The sequence below is a fragment of the Notolabrus celidotus genome, chromosome 13 (genome assembly GCF_009762535.1).
Source record: "Notolabrus celidotus isolate fNotCel1 chromosome 13, fNotCel1.pri, whole genome shotgun sequence".
Lineage (NCBI taxonomy): Eukaryota > Metazoa > Chordata > Actinopteri > Labriformes > Labridae > Notolabrus > Notolabrus celidotus.
Window position 1 is genome coordinate 33,285,459 of NC_048284.1, and position 22,898 is coordinate 33,308,356.

General features: G+C 41.9%; 1 protein-coding gene across 1 annotated transcript; it reads left to right on the forward strand.

The window, feature by feature from the left end:
• Positions 1 to 2,743: 2,743 nt before the first annotated feature.
• On the forward strand, positions 2,744 to 14,935 carry rpl7l1 (ribosomal protein L7-like 1). Its single transcript, XM_034699552.1, has 6 exons — positions 2,744 to 2,875; positions 3,392 to 3,500; positions 7,595 to 7,758; positions 11,956 to 12,093; positions 12,191 to 12,300; positions 14,236 to 14,935. The coding sequence occupies exons 1-6, from the start codon at positions 2,859 to 2,861 to the stop codon at positions 14,442 to 14,444; spliced, it is 747 nt and encodes a 248-aa protein (XP_034555443.1). The 5' UTR covers positions 2,744 to 2,858; the 3' UTR covers positions 14,445 to 14,935.
• Positions 14,936 to 22,898: the final 7,963 nt, after the last annotated feature.

Below are 22,898 nucleotides of genomic sequence, written 5' to 3' on the forward strand. Positions count from 1 at the left end.
GCGTCGGCTCTACGGGGAGTTACATTTTGGAGGAGGTGCACGTCAGCTACGTGCGTAGGCCACGGCGTAGGTACAGGAGCTACGTGGACCCCCGACGTAGGGTACGCCGTTGATTCAACGCAGAAGTATAAATCAGCCTTAAGTGGGGAGAACTGGGACTGAGGGGCTTTCCCACTGCGCGCATTGGATCCTACTTACATCCTTGGGTGCTTGGCACTTGACCGTGCACAAGTCGGCCACATTTCTCTAACAATCAAAAGTGCAGCTGCGCTTGATTTGCACTTCATCTGTACTTATGGTAAGACTGTAGCTGAGCGGTATTAGCTCACGTATTTATCCCACAATGCATCTTGTTGGTGAAGTTGATTCCCATGAAGTTAAGAGACACAAGATTGCCGCCGGATGCCACTGAAGAAATATCAATGTAAGAAAAAGTATTAAAAATGCTAAATTGATTACTTTAAACTATATTTACATCATAACAATCCATACAGTTGTATGTTTGCTGTGAGCAGGTCTACAGAAGTTAATAATCAGGGTTCCCACGCGTCCTGGAAAAACTGGAAAACCTGGAAAACAGTTGTCCAGTTTTCCAGTACTGGAAAATGGGAGAAAAAGTAAAATGTCCTGGAAAATTGTTCCAACATGACTGCATGCGATTTAACAAGGTTAAAAAAAACACATCCCCATTCAACATTTGTTGCCATTTTTGTCTTTCAGATCTATTTAGCTCAACTTATGCACTGATCCTCTGATTATTATTATTATTTATTTATTTCAGTAAGGCAGCTTCCAGATTCCTATGCTGGCTCTTTTGTTTTTTACTTAGTTAAGACAATGCTGAGATGAGAGTTGCCCATCATTGTCACTTGGTTGCACTAATGAAGTTCTGTCCATCTGCGGTTGCATTATTCTATAATCAATTTGCCATAATTTTTAAGCAGGTAAGAGATGATTTCATGGATAGCCATAGACTGCATGTCTTCAACGTAGACTTCCACTGAGAGGAACATATTAGACTATTTAGGAACTAAATTAGGAACTAAATTTAGACTGTCATACCAGCTTGATCATCACTGAAAATGTCCTTGAAATGTCCTGGAAAATGATCTCTGGAAAAGAGTGGGAACCCTGAGTATTACTATGTTGATTTTATAAAGGGACCACTGATGAAACGCTTCAATCAGTCAATGTTAGAGTAATGAATTACCTTTTTACCCATGTACAGAGTACTTTTATCTTTTGTCATTCATTCATTCATTAACATAATTGTGGCCACGCTATATATCACAACTTCTACCTTGGTATGCAAATATGTTGTTATTAATAATCATTAGGAGTGTTTAATTACAGTCATATATTACAGTTGATGTATTAACAGCAAAACATCCCGGTGATCAAAGTATGAATTTTGCTCTCTATTCCTACATCTGAACATTAATCGCTGGTGGCTCCTCTTAAGAAATGACCCAAGCAGAGTATAACGGATGTGATTGAGGCTGACACAGGGACTGGTTTCCAGCATTTATTTGCTCTGTTGAAGACAAAAAAACACAAATTGTCTACTTCTCTAGGCTTTCTGCACATCTGCTCCCTCAGTATAGCATAACTTCACTGTCTGGAGCTACTTGTGCTAATAAAACATATACAATAACATTTACATCATTAACTGGTAATGTATGTGGGGGCCCAGCAGATAAAGTTTGGGAACCACTGCTGTAACAGATGTACAGACGTCAGACTGCTGCTCTGACCCGCTCAGTTAGGGCAGCGGACCCTCATCTGCCTCACCGTAAATTTCCCTCTTCTCCCCGTCTCTCTCCCTGGGACCGGAGCTGGTGGTCACAGCCATAGACCTGTATACGTAGACGCCGCATTGACTGTGCTTTCTTTTGCAATGCAATTTTGAAATAAAAGTAACTGCTATTTCAAAATTTTCCTCTGGAGGTCGCATAAAATCAAAGTGCTGACGGAGCACACCTGAATGGCGCTTTTTTTTCCTGGACTTTTTTTCTCAAAGTAAGGAAATAGATGACTTGCTGTTTGCATAATCCAGTTGAGATTCATAAAGACTTGTTCGAGCACTATAAGATGATCAACTAACTAATAACACAAGCACTACACCCCTGCATACAAACTGTTACTGCTGGAGCTGAGGGGTCCAAAATAGTCAACTTTAGCTTCTTCATTATTATAATCTATCTGTTCTTTTGCTGTAAACATTACACTCTGTGTCAGGTGAATGGGTAACCTGTGTGTTTGGTGTGTTAGCAGCAGGTTTCAGGGCTTAAAGAAAAAAATATTCTGCCCACTATGAGACACATCATGGCAAAAAATACAACAACTGTTTTTGTAGAAAGATAGTTCATTAAGTGTGAACATTTTCATGTACTTGTATTTTTTTGCACTACAACAAAGGGAAAAATTTAGAGTTGTCGTTATTTATAGGTTATTATGTTTAATTTTACTGGTCCGGCCCACTTCAGATCAACTTGTGCTGTATGTGGCCCCTGAACTGAAAGTAGTTTGACGCCCCTGCTGTAGATGGTTTGATGCAAAAGACAGAATTCTGACTTTAATCTCAGAATTCTGACTTTTTTCTCAGAATAATCTAAAAAAAAAAATTTGACCTTAATTTTTATTTTTTTTACAGTGGCCCTAATCCTCTTCCGTACAAATGGCCACTACAATCCCAGTAAATAAAATGTCTTGAAGTAATAGGACAGGTACTTGGGCGGACTTTGTGGACTTTGTTGACCACTAGGTGGCAGTGGTGCGCCCACACAGCTGCCCAACATCGAAACCACATGGAGTTCTGACGTCATCTGCAAGCGACGGTGGAGTCTTCAACTGTCGCCATGGCTGAGGAAGCGGAGTATGTATTTGCTGTTTAATAACATCCAAGTCCATCTGCTGTTTCTGTTTCTGTAGTCTTACTGGTTTGAGTCTTTTCATGGAGACACGGTTTTACTCCCTCGATGTAAAAATATATTGAGATGGTTTATGATGTAAAAGGAGCGGTTTCCAGGTTCCTTCTTCTCACATGGGGCTCAGTGTAAACTACCGGGGCACAACAACAAGGAGCATGCGTATTACTTTTCAGTCATTCTGTTTAAAGGATAGTTTGATATTTAGTTTAAATTCTGAGTTATTAGTGTAGAAAACTGTATCTAGTGATCTGCTGGGATGACATTTAACACATATATTAAGCCACAGATGTTTCCATCACCAGCTGTGCAGTTATGACACTTTGTATAACAGAAGAAAATAAATATCTTCCACCGATTAAAGGCAGTAAAAGATAACCTCTGTCATCTGTGAAGCTTAATATTTGACTCTTCCTCTGAAGCTCCCTGCAGTGTGTTTACTGTGTGTCTGCTCCTGTTTTCAGATCCAAGAAGGTGATCAAGCTGGTCCCTGAGTATCTGCTGAAGAAGAGGAAAGCATACCAGGCCATTAAAGCCACGCAGGCCAAGCTCGCACTGCTCGACAAGAGGAAGGTAAGTCATGGTGTGATGGGTTTGAAGTCAAATAGAGGGTATGCTTCATGCAGGGTAGGAGAAGCTCAAATACAGGTACATGAGGAAGAAGATCTGATGTTAGACATGCACACAGGTGAGACCTGGTGAATACTTATTTGTAGGACTGCTTTGAATGAGATCTCACTTAAAGATGGAGATTTCAAAAAGCAGCATGTGAGTTTTGTATGAAAGTGTTGACTTGAGAAGGTTTCTTAGTATTGATGACTCCAAAAGCTCTGAATCTGACTGTTCACACCTGGCATGTGATGATCAGGTGTTTCCAGATGTTGATCAGAATACCATTTGTGTTTTGATGTCTCTCATCCCTGCTCTGAGAAAGTGATCTGTTAGAGGTCCTGCCATGTCTTGTCAATGTCACCATAAATACTGAAACTTGTTTTAACTGAATCAAATTCATTCAAATAGCAAAAGAAGAAGAAGAATAGATCAGCGACAGTCGTGGCAATTTTCTCAGTTTCTGAATCTCACACTACTACACACGTATTTCCAGAGACTGAGCATGGCTGTAAAATGTAAACACACACTGACCGCTGCGTCACAGAAACACAGACATAAAGATGGAGACAGACGCTGACAGTGCCCACGACTAGCAGCACCTCGTCCTGCTGCTGGTTAACGAGACTGCCACACAAACGGGCTGTTAGTGGGACGTGTGTGTGTGAGAGAGAAGGTGGAGGCTCTGCTATGAATCAGTGTGAGGACGGTGAGGAGGGAGCCCCCCACTCTAAAAGCACTCTGTGTGGGGAACATGAAGCTCAGAGGTGAGATGAGGATCTCTACCTGTCCATGACTCTGCTCCCTGTCAGAGCTCAGCACTCACATCACTGTGTGTGTGGGTGTGGGTGAGGGAGGGGGCATGGGGGGATTATTCTAATAATTTTCAAATAGATGCCAATGACTATCGAAAATAGTGTTTTGGCTTTTCGGTGTGTTAGGAATTTACTCAACACATTTTTTGTTTAGATTTTCTATCAGTGAACAAACATCATGTGGTCTCATATTTGGTTCAGCTATCAGGGAGGTGTATGAAGTTTAAAGCATGTTTGATTTGAATCAGCTGACTGAAAATATTCAATAAGAACGTGATATATTGAAACCTGTAATTACACCTCCAACCGCTGGAAAGGGAGGGAGCGCTAATGTGCTTTGCATGCTAGTGGCCAACCAACATACAAGAGAAATTTGAATCTACGAACATAAACTTCACTAAAATCTCATCTTATACAAAAGACCTACTTCCTGTCAGCACCGTCAGCGTTCCCACTCGTTCTGGAAAACCTGGAAAACAGTTGACCAGTTTTCCAGTACTGGATAACAGTTGACCAGTTTTCCAGTACTGGAAAATGGGAGGAAAAAGTCAAATGTCCTGGAAAATCACTTATTGTCCTGGAAAATGATTACAACATGACTGCGTGCGACCTGGCACAATTTAAAAAACACATCCTCATTCATTGAAAGCTGAGTGCACGAGACCGGTCCAGCTGCGCAACTTTTTTCCCGTCTTTTCTCCCTCACTGGGTCATAATAAATGCATTCACAGAAAACAAGGGTATATTGTTTATGTTTTATGGTAAATTCACCTTGTGGAGATCTCTTTTGATTCAAAGAGTCCTATATTTAAGTTAAAGAGTGACCAGCGGAGTCGGGCAGAGAGCTTGGGGGTCTGTGCCTCTCAACTTTCCCTGCAGGCTGAGAGCTCAGTTACCCTACTGTAGCTAGTAGGAGTGCAAACTCCTGATAGTGAAAACAAACAGAGCAAAAAGAGCAACACAGCTGCACAGAAACTGAACGTTGTAGACATCACTGATCATAATAGACATCTCCACGCAGGAAACAGTTTAAACTGTATTCAATCTCTGAGAGATCTTCAAATACAGAGGGCGTCTTTACACCGGTGTGATTTTTCCTGAGTTTATGGTAACTCAAATAAACACTTTTATTTGAATGTGACATTCGCTTTGTTGTATATCGACCACTTAGCTGGATGAATATCATGATAGAGCAGGTACATTTTCAGTTAGAGTTGAGAAACATCTGTGACCATTTTTGTCATTCAGTTCTATCTAGGTCTATTAATGCACTGATCCTCTGATCATTATTATTATTATTAATTATTTCAGTAAGACAGCCTCCAGAGTCCTTTGCTGGCTCTTTTGTTTTTTACTAAGCTCATTTTATATTTTTTTGAGAAAAGAGAAAGCTGAGGTGAGAGTTGCCCATCATTGTTACTTGGTTATTTAGGAACTAAATTTAGACTGTCATACAGTCCCTCCAGGAAGTTGCGATTTCGCGATCGCAACTATCAACGCAAATTCAACCAATCAGCGCGATTTTTTTCGCGGCCTTGCAATTTTATACAATCACCGCAGCTTTCCCGCAAATTTGAACAATTACCTCAATCTCAGCCCCTGTACGTCATCGGTTTTGTCATCAATTTGACTTCCTTGGAACATAAACGTAAGTCCTCACTTGATCGGCACTTTTCAACAACAAAACACACACAGAGAACGGGTGAAGAGAGGGGACAGCAGGCAGGACAAGTGACCATGACAACGTTGTTATTTATAGATTGAGGGGCTCAGTGTTCGCTTGGTCTCTACCTGCAGCAGGTGTGCTTTATGAACCAGCTCTCCTCACCTCCATGCATCTGTCTCATCCTCATTGAGGATTTTTACCCACAACCGGGGACGTCTGTTTAATATTTGATGTTTGACGTTGTTGCCGTGGTTACCGTAAAAAGCTCTGCATCTACAGCTTGATTTAATCCAGTTTGGTGATACATCAGACACATTTAGTAAGTTTTGATCAACTCCTAGTCATCAAAGATGCAGATTCATTTCAGAGTGCCGTGAACTGACTGTGCATCAGTCGCTGCGAGGTGCATTCAGGGACCGTCGTAAATGTGCAATATAGTCCTTTCATGGCATTTTTCTGTGAATCAAGAGAATCAAAATACAGTCACAGTGGTCACATCAAGAATGTTTTCTAAAAACATCTGTAATTTAGCGTATTTACTTGCCCCTGAGATGTTATTGGGGGAAAAAAGCAAGCTTTTTGGGCCGCAACAATCACAAAAAAATCCCGCGAAATCCTGGAGGGACTGGACATACCAGCTTGATCATCGCTGAAAAAAGTCCTAGAAAATGATCTCTGGAAAAAAGTGGGAACCCTGACCGTCAAAAATTAGGGATTCAAGAAGCTGGTGAGAAAACTAAACTTCAGGCAATAATGATTTGATATTTACCGTGATAATTACCACTGTCGACTGACGAAATATTTTATCATGATAACATCTTTTTCAGTATCGCCCAGCTCCACATCTGTCACCACATTTAAAGAAGGATTGTAGAATGTCTCAATGATCCACATAAATACAAAACTGAATTACCGACGTCTTAAATCACAGACGCAAGCCAAGAAGAAATAGTTACAGTTTTATTTACATGTAACACATAATGTAGAATAAAGCAGCAACAGCAATGCTTGTTAACAGGAACAGGTTAGTCCATCATTTTGAATCAACTCCTTACAGGTGAAACTGATTATTTAGGATGCATGTAGACGCACGCAGTGGCATTTATTTCATATATTTGTGTCCAGCCCACTTTGATACATAACCAGATGTTTTGAACAACTTTAGAAATAAGGAATCCAAGACATCGAGGTTTTTAAACCAGTAGCAGACATGATGGTTTACCAGTACAGATAATAAAACCTGATGCAATAAGAGTCAGGGATGAAATCAAACCTGTACTTCAAGCTGTCCACTTGTAAACAGATCACACACGAGATGTCAACATGAGATGTAAACAGAAGCCCTCTCTACACACTTCCTCCACGGTTGGAAGAGGAAGCTCTGCCAACACTACATCTTTCTACACTAACTCTGAACCCCACAATGGTGTCATATCAGGATACCAGTGTTTGCTGTGTAGACTGTTGGTTCACATTGAAGATGAAATGTAACAGAGGTGAAACAGTTACACCTCGAACATGCACTGTTATAATGACAGACATTTAAACGCTGCTGTTCATGTTTCTTATTATTTCAGGTCTCAAAAGGAAAGCCGTTAAAGTTCAAGCGTTTGGAAGACTTTTTGAAAGACAGTCACAAGAAGCACCGGGATGAAACTCGGATTAGGAGAGCCGATCACAGGCCGCCCGCTCCTCTCCCTCCTGCCAAGAACAGACTTGCCTTCGCTGTCCGCATCAGAGAGTGAGTACACCCCCAGCTGGAACAAATAATCTCACTATTGTTCCCCTCTGATGACCTCATGTACAGTGTGTTACTTTAAATCTAATATACCTCATGCAGTGTAAGCTCTACTGAAAGTTGGATTCATGTTTGTTTTCTTGGCTGATGATTGAATTGTTTCAGCGTTTCTTCCCAAATTCCTTCAATCAACATGCTTCCCTTCAGTTCACCTGCAGCTCTTCTCATTGTTGTGTTGTATTCAGAGACATTTGGCAGAAGAGGCTTTGTAGAAATGAAAATAGTCATAAGTATGTTTCACATTAGTGTATAATCACCTGAATGTAAAAAGGTTTCCATTGTTGTCTGTGTTTCGACCGCGGGCTGAAGTCCCGGGTAGATTGTGTAAATCAGTCCAGTGACGTATGGAGGGAAAAAAAGTAAATGCACTACACCACCAGACCAGTAGAGGGCAGTAACACAAAGAGGAATGCCATTCATCACAGATGACACCATAGAAGCAGACGGACAGGCAGGTATCATTATGAGCAACACAAGTTAGCCTGTTAGCATGAAGAGACTCAGCTGGTCTGTTTTAGATGGTGCTATATTTCATCACAGATGGATTCACTGAATCAACACGTGAGAGGAGATAAGCGCGAGTAGCAAAGACGTTTCAACACGGCTTTAAAATCCTTTTGAACTCAAAAAGCCGTGGCAGAGATCGACAGGTGTTTTGGTTTAAACAGCGACCCTGTTAACTGGAGACTTTCAGCCGGATGCATCCCTCATAAACGTCTTTAGACGATCATTAAATATCTGATGAGGATATTTTAAAATCTTAATAAAAACTAAACTAGTTTGCATTCCCAGGAGCTCCCTCTGTGTTTCAACAGCTGTGTAAACTCCACAAACACTGACACGTTCAGCTGAAGGTCTCCAGTTTACAGGGTCACTTTTAAAACCGGAACACCGGGAGAGACGCATTCCCGGTGTGCTGAGAGAAGACTACTGTTACAAGCTGCTAAATCAAGAGAATCACAGCTTCTTCTTTTGAAAAGTACACACACATACAAAAAAGATAGAACAAATAAAAACTAATGAAAGAAAGAGAAATCAAGTGAATCACAGATGTGTGTGTGAAATGATGTCACATTCTCCCACAAAGCATGACTGCAAATCTGTGAAAGTTAAAATCCCTGAATAACATTTAAACTAGACACATTTCCTCTGACACATTTGGACCTCTTGCTCCATTACCTCTTTTTGACCAAGGCAAACCTGGTTCTAGTTCCGGGCTGGTGCTCGCGCTGGTTCGACTTGCAAACCAACTCTGCACCAGTTTGTTTTTCCACTAGCTCTAGCCCGTTGAAGAGCCAGCTCATGACGTCACTTCTACATCACTGCTTTTCCCAGCAGCGCTAGCGCGAACTTTCCCTCACATCAACAACGATGGCAGACAACATAGCATGCTCGCTGGTGTTGCTCCTGGCTTTTCGTAATCACATTAGGGCTGTAACTAATGATTATTTTTGGTGTCGGCTAATCTATCAATTATTTTTTCCATTAGTCACGATTATTTGGCTGAAGTATTTGAGGGGTGCATGATGAGCCTCTCCTCATCACAAACTAATCCACAAGCCTTTGCTTAGCACAACTTAAATAGAAGGAACAAAACAGAGTATTGTTGTTATTGTATTAGGCTATAAGGCTATATATATATCATGTTTGCTAACAGTGCTGTAAGTTAAACAAAGTATCACTGATTTCTTACTGCGTAAATATTAGGGATGCACCGAAATGAAAATTCTTTGCCGAAACATATTTGGTCATCTACAGGTTCTTTATTTAACTCTGAGATTTCTCAAGTTACTGCAACTGACAGCATGCTGCTTCCTGTTATAGCCCTTTCAAAATAAAGCTTTTTGGACTACGTAACATAAGGGGACTTTTTTTGTGAAGGGTTCTACAGGAACGTAGTTTTTAATCTTCAAAGTAGCTTAAAGCTGGGGTTGGTGTTCAGATTTAGATCCACTTTTTGTCATACTGGTTAAAATGATCTTTATGTCCTGATGGCGATCAATACATGATGTGTTCTTAAAAAAGAGTGAAAAAATCTGCTATCTGCAGCCGGAGTAAACCTGGGAAAACACCAACCAATCACCGTTGGTGGACCCAAAATCTTAAACCATTCAAATCCCGTCCTGCCGTTCTGCCCGCCTCCTGCGGTACATTTCCCCGGCGTTCACTCCTCGTCCCCTGCTTCTGCTTCCCCTGCTTCTGCTTCCCCTGCTTCTGCTTCCCCTGATTCTGCTCACTGCCCCTCTCGCTCGACCTCGGGCCTGTCCCCTCTGACCCAATAAGGTACTTTGCTCAGGACTGTAGTCCGGATCAGAGTCTAAAAAGCTCTCACCACGGGGGCTCTGACAAGCAGAAGAATTAATGACATTAAGTAAGTCCTACAGAAAATGTAGATGTACTGTAGCGTCCGTCTGTAGGGATGACGAGACGATTGGTGAACACGTTGATCTCTAATAACCGGTCACTGTCGGTCATGATCACACCAACCAACAAAACAACAATCAATGTTTGAATGAATGAAGAACTTCTCCTCTTGTCTCTCCTCTCTCCAGCTCACACACTCTACACCTCTCCTGATGCCTTCACTGACTGTCAACACTGTAGGAATTAAGAACATCTACACTGAACATGTTTAACAAACAGTAGATCTGTTACAGTATTATATATGTGTTATAACTTTTCTCCAGATATCATGTCACCAGTACAACTGGATAATGCTAGCATGATAGTTGTGAGTGCTAACAGCAGCCATGTTTGTTTGTGTTTTTAACTTTCACTATGATAATGTTTTGGTGAGGACCGTTTTTGAATCAGTCACCATCATATGGTCATGAATCAGCGGCGCTCGTGCATGTGAGCGGGGGGGGGGGGGGGGGGGTTTTGGAGGAGCTCCGAGGGGAGGAGGGGAGGAGTTAGACAGAGTCATGAGGAAATGCTACATTCAAATTCATGCTAGTTTTCCGAGATTACCAACCCTAGCTTTAACTCCGATAGCGGCGGCCGTCGGGAGTTAAAATATACAGTTAATTTAGCTTCAAGTCACAGCTACAGATATCGATCCTACACGTTTTGGACTTTAGAAAAAAGAGATTTAACACACTTTGAAGCAGGTAGAGCCGTGGGAACAGATGAAAATCCTCGCATCCCGAGCTCTGCTCTGAAGTCTCACAGGGTAACACAGAGAGGAGGGGGGTCCGATCTACAGTGTTGTTTGTCACATATCACTCTGCTACGCTACTTTGTTTACCTGCCACTTCACTTCTATCACACATACACATAGTTGGCCTCGTTAGTGCGTCACCACAACATTCTGTTTCAGTGATGAAAGTGTTTTGGCCGAAAAAAATAATAACTGTTAGGGACCAAGCAGTAAGGCACAAGACACAGGTGTAAGTTGTAAAGAGAAGTGGGTTTTTTTATTTTACCCCAAATTAGGCAAACCAAATTTACAAACCAAAATTATAAGAGCTAGGCCTATAAAAGAGGTCAACTTAACATAACTGCATTTAACACAACAAAAGGTGAAGTGTGAGCTAAACAAACAGACCTGACACAATGAGACATCAAGGAACTTATATAGTGGTTGAGCCAAACCAAGTTTAACTCAAGGGGTAATCAAAATGGATGCTTAATCAAACTGAATTCAAAGTAATACTAACTAAGCCCAAACCCCCCCTGTGACATCAGAGCCCATGGTCTGCTCCACTCAGCTGGCTTCAGCATAAAAGTCCCTTTCACCCTTGGCCACGCCTTTTGTTCATTCCAGGAAGTGCCATGCTCCCACAGCCAGGTAACTCACTGTGTGGCTCCAGCCATCACAACAACAATAGTATGACGCGTTGACGCTACATTTTCTCCGTTGACGAATTTTTGTAGTCGACGTAATCGATTATGTCGACTAATGGTTGCAGCCCTAAATTACACGAGGTCCCAAAGAGAACTTATCCATCTTTACCAACACTTCTGTGCCACTCATCGTGCTTTACCGCCCCCCCAAACATGGGGTCTGATTAATGTTTGGAAGCATTAACGGAGTGTCCGGTTTTGATCTGGTTTAGTCTTCTCAGTGTTGTTGTACAAGCTGAGCTAGGATTCTTGGACGTGAATGTGAGCTCTGTGTTGTTGTTGTTTTGTACCCAGGATTAAAGGTGCCAGTCCCAAGGTGTTGAAGGTGGTCCAGATGCTAAGGCTCAGACAGATTTTCAGCGGGGCCTTCGTCAAAATCAACAAGACCTCTGTAGCCATGATGAAGATCCTGGAGCCGTATGTGGCCTGGGGGTGAGGAACTCTTGACTTCTGTTTTTTAAAAACTCAAGCTTCTGTAACAACTATCTGCTTATTTAAACACACGTACACATCGCAATGTCAACAACAGATTCCCCAACCTGAAGTCAGTGCGTGAGCTGATTCTGAAGAGAGGACAGACCAGAGTAATCAAGAAGAAGGTTCCTCTCACAGACAACACCTTCATCGAGCAGCACATGGGTAAGTCATCGTTTGAAGTGACCGACACAGGATGAAAGCTTGAACATAAAAACACCAACATTTATAATTTATTCATCAAGTTATTGAAGCTGAGCCTTTGGATGCATGATGAGTCCAAACAGCAGATACAGTTTTAGAAAATAGCATAGCAGGAAATGTAATAATGAGCGCCATAATTTCTTTTAACTGAAAAGGAAATTCATCAGATGGTACAAATATTCTGAGTGTCAAAGGTCACAGTCACTGGACTTAGGAAATCTGACCATGACTCAAGAATTCACACACTTGTTGTGAGAAAGTGTTTAAAGGTGACATATCATGCAAAATTGACTTTTTAATGGTTCTCTACCTGAAATATGTGTCCCTGGCATGTCTACAAACCCCCCGAAAATGAAAAAAATCCATTCTGCCCCTGTTCTGATTTCTCCACCTTTCTGTAAATGTGTGTGAAACGAGCCGTTTCAGACTTCAGTGTTTTTGTTACGTCACAACAATATCCGGTCTGTCACGGAGTCAGAGCTCGGAGCTTGTTCAGCCCATAGACTGTATAAAATACAACTCAACCCCTCCTCTGTTTTTCATTCCCTGCACACGTGTGCTAACAAGGAGCTTAGGAGAGAGGCATGCTAGTTGTAGGCTGTCTTAATAAACACAAACGTCGGTTTTACTCCCCACGTCTGCAGATTTGAAGATCTAGTGGATGATTTTTTTATTTTTCATGGAAAAGTGCTAGCGCTAGTTAGCATAGCCACATAGCTACACACTAAATCTGTGACCAATGGTTCAGAAAGGTCCTGCTGCAGGCGCCTCTCCGTCAGGATCAGATTCTGGATCAGATTCTGGATCAGATTCAGAGGGTTGAAGTAACGCAGGTCTGTGAGCAGCCGTGTATATTCAGCCAACATGTAAATATTAGATCAACGTGCTGGAGAGCCGAGGCACATCCACTTCCTGAGGGGGCGTGGTCAGAGAGAAAACAGAGTGTTCTGAGGAGGGCTGAAGAAAAGGGTTTTTCAGACAGACCAAAATCTGATTTAAAAATGTTTTTTTGAGCATAAACTTTAAAGACATGTTTTGGGGACCTCTTAGACTGATATATATAGTGATGAAAAAAGCGTAATGTCACCTTTAAACTTAAAACACCTCCAACACAAGCTGTCGCATGAGATGGAACGAAATTTCGTTTCTCAGGTCCTGAATAAAGCCACAAGAACACAATTAAAAAAAGACAATATGAATATAAAAATATAAATATCAATCTAAATATTGTGCATTTGTCAGTAATGAACTGATTGAGTGTTTGTAATAGTGCTGTAATGTAATGATGTTGAACAAGAGGAGTAAAATGCAGATAGCGCCTTCTACTGTTTAAAAATAATATCCAGATACATATGTTGTTGAATTGATTATAATCCACCCTTATTTGTATTGATTTTTACCGATTTGCGATATATCCTTACATTCATAGTACACACCAATAGAGATTTAGGACAAGGTCAAAGTCATGTCATTAAAGAATGTAATTTTGAATCTCGTGTTTTTTCCTCCTTTTCACCAAAACATACGTCAATACTTTTTGATGCTTTCCTCCCTCATGAGGTCAAAGTCATTTAAAGAAAACAGTGTTCTACCTTTACGTGAAAAGCCCGTGTGGAGTGCCTGTTCGATCGACTACACTGTTCAATTTAAGACAAGTTGGGAGGTAGCACGAGTCTCTGCAAATTGGTTGCATGCAGTGGGTCCGTCTGTACCTCAGCATTATCAAAACTACTGTAGGCCATGCTGAACGACCGTGTGGGCAGCTGGCAGGATTGTAACAGGTGGCACAAGAAAGAGCCACACACCTGCATGAAAAAGGCACATTGCAGAACGTAGTGGATCTCAGTTTGAACCTTGTTCCCTAAATCCTGCTCTCTCTCTCTCTCTCTTTCTCAGGTAAACATGGGATCATCTGTTTGGAGGACCTGATCCATGAGATCTACTCTGTAGGGAAGGGCTTCAGGGCCGCCAACAACTTCCTGTTGCCTTTCAAGCTGTCGGTGGCTCGTCACGCTGCGAGGGATAAGGCCGGGCTTCTGAAGGACTTGGGAAATCCAGGGTTTCGTGGTACTGACATTAACGCTATCATCAGACAACTGAACTGAGAGGACACGGACACGAGATGGACTTTCAGCAGCATCCTGGAGGATTCCTTTTGCTGCGACGGGCACACCCGTTCATTGAAACATGTTGATAATTATACCATCGCCTCTGAACACGGACTGACTGAGGCATCTGTGCTCTCTGGTGAACTTATAACAATGTTTGAATGCTATTGAAATGTAAGATATTACCTATTGAGAAGTCTTTATTAAGTAAATGTAACAGAAATAATCCACACTGAAGACATTTTCAAACTGGTGTCTGCAGCGGCCTCAGCCTCTCCACACTTCTTACATATACTGCATTTTCAGCAGTTTTCAGTGTAACGAGTGATGAGTGTGTAAAATGTTTCATTAGTGACTTTAGTTCACTGTTTATACACTTTTACAATAAACCAACAAACAGAACTCTTCCAGATGAATGATGTTTAACAGTTAAAGAGACTTGTTCGAGCTCCAGTTAGTGTTGAGTTCAAATAAAAGATCACAGACTATTTACAAATGTTTATTTCAATCAAATATACAGTGAGGGAAAAAAGGCAAGGCAAGGCAGCTTTATTTGTATAGCGCATTTCATACACGAGGGCAACTCAGTGTGCTTTACATTAACACATTAAAAGCATTGGAGACATTCAGACAGGCATAAAATAACACAATTAAAATGACAAATATGATAAAACAGAAAAGAAAAGGAAAATTAGAAATATATTAAAAATTACATTAAAATTTTAATTTAAAGTGAGTTAAAATAATCTAAGATAGGAAGGCAGTGGCAAATAAAAAAGTCTTAGTCTTTGATTTAAAAGAGGTGAGAGTTGGAGCAGACCTACAGCTTTCAGGGAGCTTGTTCCAGATATGTGGTGCATAATGACTAAACGCTGCTTCACCATGTTTCGTTCTGACTCTAGGAACTGAAAGCAGACCAGTACCTGAGGACCTCAGAGGTCGAGGTGGTTCATAAAGTAGTAGCAGATCAGCAATGTATTTTGGGCCTAAACCATTCAGTGCTTTATAAACCATCAGCAGGATTTTAAAGTCTATTCTCTGACAGACAGGAAGCCAGTGTAGAGATCTAAGAACTGGAGTAATGTGGTCTACTTTTTGGTCCTTGCAAAAGCATTTGATACACCGCTGATTCAGCAAGCTTTCCCACTTACAAAGAATGGAGAGGTCTGTCATTTTTATTGTAGGTACACTTCCACTGTGAGAGACAGAATCTAAAAACAATTCTGGAAAATCACACTGTATGATTATTAAATAATGAATTTGCATTTCATTGCATGAAATAAATATTTGATACAGTAGAAAAATAGAACTTCATATTTGTTACAGAAACCTTTGTTTACATTACAGAGGTCAGACGTTTCCTGTAGTTCTTTACCAGGTTTGCACACACTGCAGCAGAGATTCTGGCCCACTCCTCCATACAGATCTTCTCCAGCAGCCTGTTGCATCAGCTGTGCATAAGTTGAGTCCAAGCGGCAACCTCCGGTCTAAAAATATGAGTCCAATGCGGAAGTGTTAAAAGCTGCAGTTCATCGAGGATCCGCTTGAGGCTGGCTCCGGAAGTACCGGAAGTCACATACACATGAATGGGGAAAAGACGATCTTTGCAGCATTAATAAACATGTTTACAGCCTGGTACAAAAGATGAGTGTAGTCTGAATAGCTAATTCCTCGATGTCCTCTCACTGTGAGGGGAGTAAAAAAAAAATTCTAATTCGGTAATTTCGAAGATATTGAGGTTACTAGTCTTCCAATGAGAGACACAGCTGCCTGCAGGAACACTGCAGCTGTTGGCTAGGAGGCTCAAAGCCCGCCTCTTTACGTCACACTGGCTCGACAGAAGCAATATGGCTGCCGCAGCCGATTGGTCTCAAAACAGCGTTCAGAAACAGATGGGTGACGTCACGGATACTACGTCCATATTTTATACAGTCTATGGTTGAGTCCTAAGTTAGTGTGTAAAGTCCTCACTAAACCATACGTTGAAACTAGTTAGTTTGTAACTTAAGTTGTGTGATTGTTTGGTTGCACCACAGAGACGTAAGGTTCATCTTAACTACATTGTCGCAGATATGACGTATACACTTCCAGCAGCCAATCAGAAGAAAGCACCAATTTTGATGCACTGTTATCTTTCGTGCCTAATCGTCCCAGAACTGACCAACAGCTGAAACAAACTAAGTAATGATAACTACAGTCTGAATCCTTAATCTACAGTGTGTATAATAAAAGTGACATTGAGTGGTAAAATTATCAACTACAACATGTTAATCACAGGAGGGCAAATCTTGCCTTCCTTTTTCCAAAGGATTTAATCTCTCGCGGATATCACGTTGCAGACGTCATATAGCTGGGAGGACCCTCTGTATCTCCTCATCATCCCACTTTTCAAAACAACGCGCCATGGCAGCCGATATACTGTACAGAGGACTTTACACCTACTAGGACCCAAGTGTAAGAATTAAGTTGCAACTTAGGCTTACGTTGAACTATCTCAGCTGGTGCAACGCCCAAAACGTTAGTAGAGTGTAAACTCCATCCTAAATGAGAAATTACGTTCAAACTAGGCTACGTTTGAACTTACACACAGCTGGTGCAACAGGCTGCAGATCTTTCAGGTTTCCTGTTGTTGATGGACTGATAGGTGTGGTTTGGTGTCATGATGATGAGGCCGGTTTAAACACAAACCAGAACATTAATGGCCCTTTTCCACGACACAGTTCCAGCCCTACTCGACTCGACTGCTCTACTCGACTCTACTCGGTTTTGGTTTCTTTTCCACCAGCCCGAGTTCCGACTCCCGGTGAGCGGGGTCGTCATAACACAGCTGCGTGAAACTACGTCCACGTCAGTTTGAACGCGACACAAACGCAATCACAAACAATGGAGGCAATTGTGTACTTGCTGCTTGGTCTGTGGCTTTTCGTCGCAGGCTGAGCAAGAGAGGAAAGCAAAAGAAGGCTGTGTTGGGCGTTGTGCTCATGACTCTTCGGTGACGACATTCTCTGACCAATCAGTGGCCGGCAGTCCGTCAACGTCACCTTTTAGTATCGGCTCAGCTCGCTTGGAACCAGAGCAGAGCAGGGATGAAAAACTGGTATCTGACACGAGGTACCGTGCCCGTGGAAACGCAACACAAACCGAGTCAAGTCAAGTTGAGTAGGGTAGGGCTAAGACGGGCCGGTGGAAAAGGACCAATAGAGGAGGATTTATGGATCCGACACTTGTTGCATCCCCTTGTTAGAGAGCAGCATGTTCTGCAATAACAACAATTGAATGTTGGATGTGTGCATTTAAAAGTTTAGAGAAGGTTGAATTAAGTTCACCTGTAAAAGGTAAGAATGCATTAAAGGTGCATTCTGAAATTTCCTCTGAAAGCTGAATATCTCTAACTTGTTGTGAGCAGTGTATTTGCTAAAAGAAAATACAATGAAGGTGATCAATAACTGATAAAAATGTAATCTATCGAGCAGGCCAAACTCTCACTTTATTATTCACATTACTCAGGTATTTTCTTCTCCCCATGTGTCATGTGAATCACTGCAGTCAAACTGTGCAACAGGCTGATCCATCCCACAGTGCTCCACACTGAAGTTACTTTATAATAGAAGATAATGTTTACTAAAGATATTGTTTAAGTTAGGTAGCGTTGGTATGGTAATGCCTGTGCACACATGGAAGATCTTCCTTCACTTGAGCTTAATCTATACTGTAATCAGTTACTAATAGGGGCTGAACGGTGGTGCAGTGGGTAGTTCTGTTGCCTCACAGCAAGAAGGTTCCTGGTTTGAATCAGCAGGTGCCTTTCTGTGTGGAGTTTGCATGTTCTCTCTTCTTGCATGCATGGGTTCTCTCTGGGTACTCCGGCTTCCTCCCACAGTCCATAAACATGCTCACCAGGTTAATAGGTCACTTTAAAATGCCCGTAGGTGTGAGTGTGTGTGTGTGAATGGTTATCTGTCTCTCTGTGTTTGCCCTGTGAAAGGTTGGCGACCCTTCCAGGGTGTACCAAGCGGTCAAGATGATGTAAGGATCAGCTTTATTATGAGTCTAAAATAAGCTCCATATCCGCCTCTATAATACAGATGCACCTTGTGCTGATCCCAGTACATGAACAATACCATGTTACAGTTAAACACATAAGAAAATGGATTTGAGGGAGGGTGTATTGGACATGCTGACCTCAGCAGAACTGATGCGTCTGAGTAGACCAGGGGTTCCAAACTCTCAGCCTGCAGCCCCCAAAATATAGGTGCCAAAGACTAGCGACCCCCACTGTCCCTCAAGGTGATTTAAGGTGTTTCCTGTGCCGTTATGAATTAACCTGCAGCTGCTGATGCTTTTGATAATTAACTGTTCACTAACACTAAACTTAGGAGCAAGGTTAACACTTCGCATTTTCCATCAGTTTCTATTTTTATGTCGTTTTAACTTTTTGTTTTCAATTTCAGGGGAAGGGGGCTGGGCACTCTCCCTTGCCTTGACAAGGTAAGCTAGGTTAGCCGTCTTGTGGGAGTTTTCAAATGGTCTTTAAGATTAGTGGGATTTTTCCCCTTGAGAAATGTTCCACATATTTTACCACCTTCCACTGCAAGGCACTTCCTCCTATCAGAGACACAGTCATATTCAAAGTAATCCCAAATGGAGCTCTGCTGCTTTCTCCAGACTTTGGCTGCCATTAACGCTCTGCTAGCAGGTAAAGTGAGGACGCTCTGCTAGCAGGTAAAGTGTGGGCGCTCTGCTAGCAGGTAAAGTGAGGACGCTCTGCTAGCAGGTAAAGTGAGGACGCTCTGCTAGCAGGTAAAGTGTGGACGCTCTGCTAGCAGGTAAAGTGAGGACGCTCTGCTAGCAGGTGAAGTGTGGATGCTCTGCTAGCAGGTAAAGTGTGGACGCTCTGCTAGCAGGTAAAGTTAGGACGCTCTGCTAGCAGTTAAAGTGTGGACGCTCTGCTAGCATGTATAGTGTGGATGCTCTGCTAGCAGGTAAAGTGTGGAAACTCTGCTAGCGGGTAAAGTGTGGAAACTCTGCTAGCGGGTAAAGTGAGGACGCTCTGCTAGCAGGTAAAGTGGGGACGCTCTGCTAGCATGTATAGTGTGGACGCTCTGCTAGCAGGTAAAGTGAGGACGCTCTGCTAGCATGTATAGTGTGGACGCTCTGCTAGCAGGTAAAGTGGGGACGCTCTGCTAGCATGTATAGTGTGGACGCTCTGCTAGCAGGTAAAGTGAGGACGCTCTGCTAGCAGGTAAAGTGAGGACGCTCTGCTAGCAGGTAAAGTGTGGACGCTCTGTTTGCAAGTAAATTGAGGACGTTCTGCTAGCAGGTAAAGTGTGGACGCTCTGTTAGCAGGTAAATTGAGGACGCTCTGCTAGCAGGTAAAGTGTGGACGCTCTGTTAGCAGGTAAATTGAGGACGCTCTGCTAGCAGGTAAAGTGTGGACGCTCTGCTAGCATGTATAGTGTGGACGCTCTGCTAGCAGGTAAAGTGTGGACATTCTGCTAGCAGGTAAAGTGTGGACGCTCTGTTAGCACGTAAATTGAGGACGCTCTGCTAGCAGGTAAAGTGAGGACGCTCTGCTAGCAGGTGAATTGAGGACGCTCTGCTAGCAGGTGAAGTGAGGACGCTCTGTTAGCAGGTAAAGTGAGGACGCTCTGCTAGCAGGTAAAGTGTATACGCTCTGCTAGCAGGTAAAGTGTGGACGCTCTGTTAGCAGGTAAATTGAGGACGCTCTGCTAGCAGGTAAAGTGTGGACGCTCTGCTAGCATGTATAGTGTGGACGCTCTGCTAGCAGGTAAAGTGTGGACATTCTGCTAGCAGGTAAAGTGTGGACGCTCTGTTAGCACGTAAATTGAGGACGCTCTGCTAGCAGGTAAAGTGAGGACGCTCTGCTAGCAGGTGAATTGAGGACGCTCTGCTAGCAGGTGAAGTGAGGACGCTCTGTTAGCAGGTAAAGTGAGGACGCTCTGCTAGCAGGTAAAGTGTATACGCTCTGCTAGCAGGTAAAGTGAGGACGCTCTGCTAGCAGGTGAAGTGAGGACACTCTGCTAGCAGGTGAAGTGAGGACGCTCTGCTAGCAGGTAAAGTGAGGACGCTCTGCTAGCAGGTAAAGTGAGGACACTCTGCTAGCAGGTGAAGTGAGGACGCTCTGCTAGCAGGTAAAGTGTATACGCTCTGCTAGCAGGTAAAGTGAGGACGCTCTGCTAGCAGGTGAAGTGAGGACGCTCTGCTAGCAGGTGAAGTGAGGACGCTCTGCTAGCAGGTGAAGTGAGGATGCGTGCGTTCTTGTGTGACTGCGCCAACTGAAAGCTGGGAGAAAACAAACAAAAATCATATCCACTCAAAATACTGAGTTTATGTTTGAGATAGATTGACAAAGACGAACACTAAAGACATTTTCTCTCTAATTTTAGTTTGTTTTAGTTCGTTTTGTAAACTCACAATACATTTACAGTTATCGTTTTTTGTAAAGCCTGGTTTATATTTTTTACTTCAGTTAACCAAAGTGTTTTTTCACCTCGTTTTTATTATTTCGTTAGTTTTCGTTAAAGATAGTCACCTTGGTTAGGAGTCATCTGGCAGAAAACTCATTCCATTTTCTATTTTCAAGGTTTTATTTCAAGTTGACCTATTTTTTTCGATAATTTTACTATAGTGGGTAAAATGTACTTTTTTTACATACATTTTGTCATTCAACTCGTTTTATTGCATTTTTTCAGTATTTCTTTGTTCACCACGAGTTAACAAACTATGTATAAGTAGTAACCGCTAGTTTAATGATTGATAGTCACTCTCTGATGCGAATGTGTACAGCACTGTTAAACGTTGTCCTGTTGTGTCTGCTTGTGTCTTCTTTAACATTTCCTTACTGCTGCTTTCTGATTGTCTTGCTCCATGTATTTTATGACCATTGGTCACTTTCTCAAAGACGGTCATATCATGTCCTTAGCTTTTAGTCATTTTTAATCATATGGTGCTATTTGTACTTTACTTTTCTTCTATTCCTTTTTTGTTTGTGTTTTGGTTTCTCCTCGCCCTCCTTATTTTCATTTTATTCTACTTTACTTTTTGTTTAATCTTGATCTTTTTAGAGAGCCTTTTTAACATTTGGCAAGGGACTACAGATGAAAACTAGCCTTTTGGCTAATTGTGGCATATTTACGAAAGTGTTAATTAATATGAATGATCCTTTTAAATGAAAAATAAATAAAGTAATACTAAACCAATAAAGAGAAGACAAAATAAATGAATACAAAAAGTACAATAATAATAAGAATTATAGTGGCCATTTTATCATACAAAAATCAAAGAAAAATCTAAATATCAAACTCAAACTTTAACTAAACTTAATCAAAGGGTCACTGATGCACCGTGGGGATGTGATGTACGCAGGCAAAAGAAGTCCTGCAGGGACAAAAATCTAAACATATTAAAAAAATGACAAGCAAAAAATATATAACCCCAAAATCGAGCTTAAATGAGTTATAAAAAGAGAGGTTTAGATAAATCTAACAACTAATACTACTTATTAATTCTAAACTAAATAAACAACTAAATACAAAAAATAAACAAATAGCTCTACCACTAATAATGAATAAATAATAATAATAAATAGTACAAACAAAAATGAAGATAAACATAAGAAAATAAGGTTAATAAATAATAATAAATATTTTAGATAACTTTGAAAAAAAAACATTCTGGAAGACATCTCCCCATTTGTGTTTCGCGACCCTCCAGGGGGTCCTGACCCACACTTTGGGAACTGCTGGAATAGAGAGTATTTTGATAAAGTAGTGAAAAATGTCCAGTTTTATGTGTAAACCTTCCTGTTTTACTTCAACCCATGACAATGAGGCCCAAAGCAAATGTGTTGGTGTCACTTCACAGTCAGACAGCATTTCCTAATCATCCAGCATGTGTGAAGGCAGATCTGTCAAGTCCTGAATGTGTGCGTTGCTGGTTGATTATTCCGGGACCAGGATAATCTGTGTTATTATTATCATCATCATAACCTGTTAAGGCTAATGGTTTGAATGAGTCCCAGCCTCCTCATCCTGCCTGCTGTGGTGTTACACTGGTGTCACTATAGATCCATGACACACATGAGTCACCAGCTGGAGGAGGGGGGAGAGATGTGGCAACCTATGCAGCTGCGCTCACACGAATGCGCACTGGGAGAGGTGGAGGATGTGCGAGAGGGATGCTTCTGAATGTCACTGGTGTGTTTTCCCTGAAGATGGAGGAGATGTGTGTCACCATAAACCGGAGGGGTACAGTAGAGGACACGCTGCTGGGGACATGGACTGCGCTTCGACGCTGAGACGGGCAGGTAAGAAACGTGTGTGTGTGTGTGTGTGTGTGTGTATGTGTGTGTGATGCGTGCTGAGAGAGGTTACAGTCATCAAACCCCCCCAAAGGACCACATCAGCAGCAGACAGTGCCATGGGAACTAAT